The 7,804-nt window shown below is 44.0% G+C and overlaps 2 protein-coding genes across 2 annotated transcripts; one reads left to right on the top strand and one right to left on the bottom strand.

The window, feature by feature from the left end:
- Positions 1 to 26: 26 nt before the first annotated feature.
- Positions 27 to 1,903, top strand: PCYB_115120 (hypothetical protein; the record flags this gene model as incomplete). Its single annotated transcript, XM_004223391.1, has 6 exons — positions 27 to 579; positions 753 to 879; positions 1,084 to 1,181; positions 1,319 to 1,446; positions 1,608 to 1,668; positions 1,859 to 1,903. The coding sequence occupies exons 1-6, from the start codon at positions 403 to 405 to the stop codon at positions 1,901 to 1,903; spliced, it is 636 nt and encodes a 211-aa protein (XP_004223439.1). The 5' UTR covers positions 27 to 402.
- A 753-nt stretch (positions 1,904 to 2,656) lies between these two features.
- On the bottom strand, positions 2,657 to 5,035 carry PCYB_115130 (RNA binding protein; the record flags this gene model as incomplete). The annotated part of the gene is made up of 2 exons (XM_004223392.1): positions 2,657 to 3,266; positions 3,297 to 5,035. 2 exons carry the CDS (start codon positions 5,033 to 5,035, stop codon positions 2,657 to 2,659), a joined length of 2,349 nt encoding a protein of 782 aa, XP_004223440.1.
- Between the last annotated feature and the right edge of the window lie 2,769 nt (positions 5,036 to 7,804).

The following is a 7,804-nucleotide window of genomic DNA, read 5'->3' on the forward strand; positions in this document are numbered from 1 at the left end:
AAAAAAACGCAACAGTTAGGATGCACATATGACGCTTATACATAACCCCACGCATTTGCAGCAAAATGAACGTAAAATGTGACTCCCTTGGGATTTTATTTTTAACTTGTTTCCCCCTTTAACTGAAATCTAAGTTAGCCTGTTTGCCCGTTTGGGGAGAATACCCGCGAGGGCGGTGAGTCTTCCCAAGGGGAGCACATTTGGGGAGGCCCCGCCTGCCGTCATGCGAACGAGTTGGCCGAGAAATCTGTCGCTGAGCACTCGGCCATCGGTCAGGCAGTCACTCGGGGAGTCGCTCGGAAGTCAGCCGAGAAGGCGGCCAACTGAACAGCTATGTAAACCGCCATACATACACCCACCCGTGTTACTAGTTCCTCTCCTTCCCCCACGTGCACCGCCCAGATGATACCCACACCAGTTTCGAAGAAGATAAGGAGCAGGCTGAGTTTGTCGATCCATAAGAAGCCCCACTTTTTGTTTCGCCAAAATTTACTACTGGACAAAGAGGAAAAATGGGAGCCCAAGTTAAGGAAGGGCCACCCTGAATTCGCCAAGCAGTTCGACATACTAAACCGGCAGGTAGGCCAAAAAGAGGCTCAACAATGGGCATTTTTGCTTGCAGTAGCACGTGTGTTGTTTGTGTGTGTTGGGGAGAGGAGCAGCGAGGACTGTCATTACACATGCCTATTCCCATGTGCACTTCCTCTCACCGCGGTGTGTCCATCTATGTGTCCTTTTCCCACCCCGTACAGGTCACGGGCTTCCGCAAGTACAAACCTCCCCCAGTGAAACGAGAAGAAACGAAAAGGAACTACGACATAACGAACTTTCACGAAGTGAAGTCCAAGTTTAGGTTTGACATAAATGGGTTTTTCGAAGGTCAGTCGAGGAGGGGCGGCTGCCACATCAAAGCAGCACGGCACCACGCCGCGACAGTACAGTACAGAACACTACACCGCAGCACGGCACCACGCCGCGTCGCTACACTACACCGCGTCTCTACACTACACCGCGTCGCTACACTACACCGCGTCGCTACACTACACCGCGTCGCTTCACTACACTGCTTCCCCCGCTCTGCAGATGAAGGGAACGTGTTCTGCCAGGAGCTCTACAGAACCGCCAAGCGCATGTTCATAGTTGGCTGGATTAAGTGCAGGCGGCGATTTGCCATGGGCCACGTAAGGGATCGAGGCGCGGAGAGGCCAAACAAATGCCCCTCCCTTTTTGTGCATTCTGTAATGTGCATTTTGTAATGCGCATTTTTTCCTCCGTGTGATTTTCATTCCGTGTCGTTTTTCTCCTTCCCATCGCTCAGTTTCAAGGGGACGCGTATGCCATTTCCTATTTGAGGCACTGGCTCGATATGTACTCTTCTCAGACGAACAGAATTGACAAGCTACGGATTTTCGACGAGAACCACGGGATAGCTAGCTTCGATTATTAGTAAGAGGCGTGGCACAAGCGGGCCACTGATCAGACGCTCCATTGAGCAGTCGTTCCATTGAGCAGTCGCCCCACGGATGATCGCCGTAGTGATTGCCGCCCACATTAGCACACTTCCAACGTGCGTAGAACACCTAGCTGTTTCCCCAACCCCTGCGCAGCAATATCACCGTGGTGAAAGATTACAGAAGCCCAGCGAAGAAGAAAATGCACCTCATTCAGGTAGCTCCTCAAAAGTAGGAAAAAAAAAAAAAAAAAAAAAGAAAAAAAAAAAACACACAAATCGAGTGACACGCATTATTGTGTGAAAGGTGGCTCATTTATTTTTCGAGGCATATTCTGCGAGGTGGAAAAATATTTTTCACTCCGTTGCATATGTCTGCATTTGTCTATTTGTTTATTTTCCCTTTAGAGTAAAGATTTTTTAAAAACGAAAGCGTTATTCAACTTGAAGTGAAGCGGATCGAAGTGAGGAGCGGCCTTTGCGTAACCGCAGAGCGCCGATGTGTATGCCAAGTGGGGACACAAACTTCTTCACCCATTTACCCTTTCGCTTAAATGCATTTGGAAAAAAAAAATATATTTAAGCGAAACAATTTCGCATGAACGGAAATGTGCATACGATGATACGTTTGAGAAGGGTTTTTCCTGTCCAGGTGGATCACGTATGTCCATATTTTTTTTTTTTTCCTTTCCCATTTGGGGAAAAAACATAAATTTTGCCGCTCAAACTTTTAACGCCGTCTGTAAGAGATTTGTTTGCAGAGGGCACACAGATGATGATGCCTCCTCCCTGTGTTGTTCTGCACGGGTACCACGGCAGGGTGCGAAAAAGGAAGAAAAAGAAAGAAAAAAAAACGAAAGGGGCTTCTCCCCCAAGCAACATGTGCCCAATTTGGGATTGTAAATTTTAAGAAAACTACGGGTTGGTGCAACCACGTATACATATAATAAGTTGTGCTAATTTTCGGTTTGAAAAAAAAAAAGGGAGAAAAAAAATATGATAAAATGGGTAATCATTTGGTGAAACGATGACAACGTAGAATGTGATACGGATGGGGGGAGGGGACTGGACAGCAGCGTGCGTCGACTTTTGTGTACATTTGGGAGGTTGAAAAATTGAAAGAATGTTTTTACGAAGGGGGGGACGCAGCTCAGAGGCACACCGCTACCACTACCACTACCGCTACCACTACCGCTATACTGCCCCTCAGAACCAGTCGAACTGAAATATTTTGGCCTGAATCATGAGGATGGCAATGGAGTTGGCGAGGGGGGAACCCGTGATGGAGAGAATGAAGGTGTAAGAGGAGGAGTCATTCGAGTCAGTACAGATGGAGATGTTACAGCCAGACTTCTCAATAATTTCTTCAATTAATGATTTCCCATTTTTATTCTGCGAGTCGAAGGTTTCCAAATAAACATCAGGCATGTTCAGTTCGATAGTGTATGGTTGTGTGACGGATAAAATTTTGGGAAGAGAAGAAATGGGAAAGGATTTGTATAACTGTTGGAGAAAGAGTTTTTCCACTTTGTCTTTCATATCGTTTGGGTTCTTAAGTGAGTTATGGTGGTTACTTAAATCCGCACGGTGGTTACTTAAATCTGAACGATGGTTACTTAAATCCGCATGGTGGTTACTGTTATGACCCTGCATGGTGTTGTCATCGTAAGGGTAGTTATTATCCACGGGGCTGGGGCTCTCGTCATCGTGGCCATTCGGATAGTGATGGTTCGGACGGTGATGATCAGGGTGGTTTCCACCCCCACCGTACCCGCTACCGTTAACCCCTTGAGGAGAAGAACCCCTTCCGTAATGACTGTTAGGCATGGAGTTAGGAGAGAAGTACCTGTCATTGTTCATATTCGTTTGGTGATGGTTATGTACTGGCTTGTTGTGATTACCCACCCCACTGTTACCGTAATTGTTGCTATTGCTGTTACTGTTATTTCCCTTTTTTACGTTAGCATACTTATTCGAGCTTAAGCTGAAGAAGACGTCATTCAACGGGATGAGCAATCCTTCCCTAACGATGGCCGGATTTTCGTATTCTTCTAATTTTTGCAAAACTAGAATGGAGGCTAATATTTTAGAATCGGGAGAACCGCTAATCAGGACTAGCTTTTCATTTTCACTTTCTTTATTTTTAGCTACCTGTATTTGAGAACCCGACATCTCCGTGATGTATTTTATAATGGAACCCTTTCTACCAATTAGGAAGCTAGCTGCCTTTCCTGGGACTAGCATACGCATTGGGTGGTTTATATTTTTTTCTCTTTCTTCCATTTGTCTCACAATTAATTTGAGTGCATTAAATTTATTTTCCGCCGATCCGGATAGGGTTAGAATTCGATCACACGTTTTCACATTTTCTATGTTGTCGGGGGCGTCCACTATTACTGCACCCGCTCCTGTTATCGTTCTTATTTCCTTTATGTGACACCCTGACTTGCCGATTATCCACGCGGTCGTTTCTACGTCCAGAACGAAGCGAATCACACAAGCGCTCGCTTCCTTTCCGTACTTGTGCAACAACAGGTTCCTCTCTTTCGGAACTGAGAAGTTATCATAGTCGTCACCGCTCATACGTTCGAAGGAGTTACTGTTGTCGTTTTTTTTCATGTTATATTTCGTGCCGTGGTTATAGTGATTGTGTGCACCTCCCTGATGGAAGTGGCTGTTGGGGCCTCCGCCACCCCCACCCATGTGGTTATTCGTCATGTTGTTCATCGAGCCGCCTCCACCCATCGGGCCTCCTCCTCCCATGGGGCCACCTCCACCCATGGGGCCGTTGCCCATGTCCATCCCTCCTGGGCCATCGGGCAAGGCACCGCCACCACCCAGGGAAGAGATTACGGCGCCACTTTTGGGAACGCCAGGAAACTCAGACAAGGAAAGAATACCATTATCCACAATGTCCTCTAGCAAATCGTAAATGATGCCTATGCAGTCAATAATTTTTCCAATTTTTTTCGACTTAATAAAGATAGCCTTATCCTTAATTCCTGGAACGTCATCCTTATGCACATTAATTTCGCAAGCTGACTTTTCAGATAGAGAAGCAATTTTGGATCCCTTCTGTCCGATAATGATTGGGATGGATCTAGTAGGTACGATAATAACGATAGACTCTTTCCCATCCTCTTCATGGAAATCCATAACCGTTTTGGATTTACCTAAAACCAATTCTAATGCTTTTTTTTTATTTTCCTTTTTGCCAAATATGGTAAGGATCTTTTCCGACGGAGGTGGATACACTGAGACATCAAATTCTTTTTGGCATTTTATGACCGCTCCGCAGGCCTTTTCGATTTCACGTACATTGTTTCCTGATTTACCAATTACAAAGCCGATTGCCCTATTGGGTAGGAGAAGACAGTAGGGGATTCTCATTTCTGTGGTTGTGCCACTAGGAGAGTAACTCATTGTTTCATCCTTTTCATTTTCCTCATCGTTGTAACTTCCGAAGGACCTATTGCTACTGACACTTTTATTTCGTGGCCTTTTAAATGCACCTTCCTCATCGCTGTGGTTGCTCATTTCGCCTTCGTTGTTGATATGCGTGTACGACCTCTTTTGCTTTATCATTTTGGATTTAAGAAGATGTGCGTAGGGGGGAGATAGAGAGGGGGAGAGAGAGAGAGGGCACGAGAAAGAGGGGGGAGAGGACAGGACAGAACAGACGCGCTGTGCCTACTAGCAGGAGTGCAAAGCGGCGCAGACTATCCTAAGAGAGAGCACTCGAGTGCGATTAACTTATACACTACTTTTCCTGGAGTGTGTGTTATCTCCGCTTACACTCGCGGGGCGGGGTAACACAAGAACGTTGGATAAAGAAGGACAGAAGGATCCACAGCTGGGCCCTTACAACACGGGATGGAATATGCTCAAATTTGCCGCTCACTTGCGCTAACCACTTGTAGGGATCCACACGGAGATGCTTACACTTGGGTAAATGCCGCCAGCCGTTTTCGTTCCTGAAGTATACCTACGAGCGCACGCGTTCTCCACGTGTGCCTTTTTTTTTTTTCTACACGTAAAAATAACTCCTTTATAACTTTGAAGATAAATCCCTTTGCCAAAAAAAAAAAAAAAAATCCTTCAAGCACGCGCAAAAAGTGTGGAACCTCGTCGATGCAGTACAGAGTATGTGTGTGGTTGTACGGTAGTAGACTTATGTAGACTCGATCAAAAGGGGAATGACTTGACGATGTGTGAACGCAGCAGGCGAGCGCATCACACCACGAGTTATTCACACGGGTGCGTTCGCTGCAGGTATGAGTGATTGGCGTGGTTATACCCCTCTCCTTTCCGTTCCTTTTTTTCCTTTTTTCCTTTTTTTTTTTTTTTTTTTCCTCCAAAATGTGGCTAACCGGTGGCTCGGTGAAACTGGGCTACAACGAATGAGAAAACTGAGATGAGGCTGGGAAAATCGAAGCTGGGGAAACGCGCGAGAGGTCGAAGTGGTGACAAAAGGGGGGCTAAGTAAAGACGTAGGGTGACTAAATAACGACGTAGGGTGAATAAGTAACGACGACGGGTGAATAAATAACGAAGTAGGAATGACTAAATAACGACGTAAGCATGACTAAATAACGACGTAAGCATGGCTACATAACGACGTAAGCATGGCGAAAAAATAGGAAGATTAACGAACGTAGGAAACAAAAACTCCCTGAATTAAACCCCTAACGTGTAGAAAATACTTACAGAAGAATATTAAAAAAAAAAAAAAAAAATATAATGTACACATATGTAAGCAGCATTCATACGTACACGATTCCTCCGAGGCAATGGTACGTGCATTAAAATCCTCTCACCATGGGTTACGTACCTTTTCGCACGGCTTTAGCATGTGCGTGCAGAAAGCTCGTGGAGAAGGTGCGTGTGTTCTTCCTCAGCTTTTAATAAAATTCCGCGCGTACAATCGTGCAGTCAGCAAACTAACACATTTGTGCGCATGTACACGTATACGTATTATTGCGTATGTAATTTCACTTTTGTTCATTCGATTACGCTATAGGATTGACTTTACCTCCTACGAGCGCACCAATCCTTTATCTGATGTTTGTGCTCCTTCACGTTGAAACGGGCATCATTCACATGTGTACAGTATGAGTAACAAATGCGCTTTTCTCCTTTGCCTTACAAAACGCGCACCTCTCTCTCGGCTGCTCCTTCGCGCTCATCGAAAGGCTTTTTTTTTTTTTCCTTTTTAATTCGTCCCTATTGTGTGAACAAAGTTTTGCCTATTTCTTTGGGTGAATGGTGAACAAAAATCTGCCGTTTGGATACACTGTAGTGAGCGTACATGTGCAGGAGTGTAAGTACATATACACGTGCACGCAAAGATAAGGGCCCTTTTTTTACTGGGATGGAAGAGTTAAACTCAGAAATGGCGAACGGCAAAAAATGAACAAGCACAAGGAAGCGAGTGAACAGTACAAAGGAAATAGTACCTTTATATGTTTTGACTCGCGCGCGTAAAATTGGTTTTAACTTATTTTCTCCTTTTTTTCCGTTCACGCTTTATGCGTTAAAAAGTGAGAGGCAGATATATAATTGCGCATAAACAGGTGAGAAGGTACCAAGGGGTCAGCTATGCTATGATGGAGGATGTAAAAAAAAGAAAAAAAAAGAAAAAGTAAAAGAAAAAGAAAGAAAAAGAAAAAGAAAAAAATACAAAAAGAAAAAGAAAGAAAAAGAAAAAAATACAAAAAGTAAAAGTAAACGAAAAAGAAAAAAAAAAAACTCTTTTTTTGCGAGATGATCAAGTTTTTTCCGGGAGGCGCAAAAATGAAGTGATTTTTTTATGCATAAAAGTGGGCAAAAAAAATAAACAAAAAAAAAATGTATATATGTAAGATATCGAAGTAAACAGGTTTGTGAATATATAAACTCCTTCGCATGAAAAGATGCATTTGCTTGCGCGTGGCGTATTTTTTCGATGGTATTAAACTGCGTTCAAAAAGTTCAACTTGTACTTTTTAACCGCTTAACGGATTAACCGCTTAACGGATTAACCGCTTAACGTATTAACCGCTTAACGTATTAACACGCATTTAAACTATTTCATTTTCGCGCGAAAGCCTCCTCTCTATAACTTACATGTAAACGTGCGTTAAAAAAATAGAATACTTACGTGTTGCGTTATTTTGCCTTATTTTGCTTTATTTTGCTTTATTTTTTGCCTTTTGTTTTTTCTGCCGCGCCTTCGGTTACTTTTTTTTCCTCCAAAAATTCGCGCCATGCTGAAGTGCGCATGTTGAACTAAAAAAATGGAATGGGGGGGTCGAAAGCGCATACGGCACATGCGCATACGAAAATGGACATAGCTGGACAAGCGAATTATATTAT

This window comes from Plasmodium cynomolgi, chromosome 11, assembly GCF_000321355.1.
Source record: "Plasmodium cynomolgi strain B DNA, chromosome 11, whole genome shotgun sequence".
In the NCBI taxonomy this organism is placed as follows: Eukaryota; Apicomplexa; class Aconoidasida; order Haemosporida; family Plasmodiidae; genus Plasmodium; species Plasmodium cynomolgi.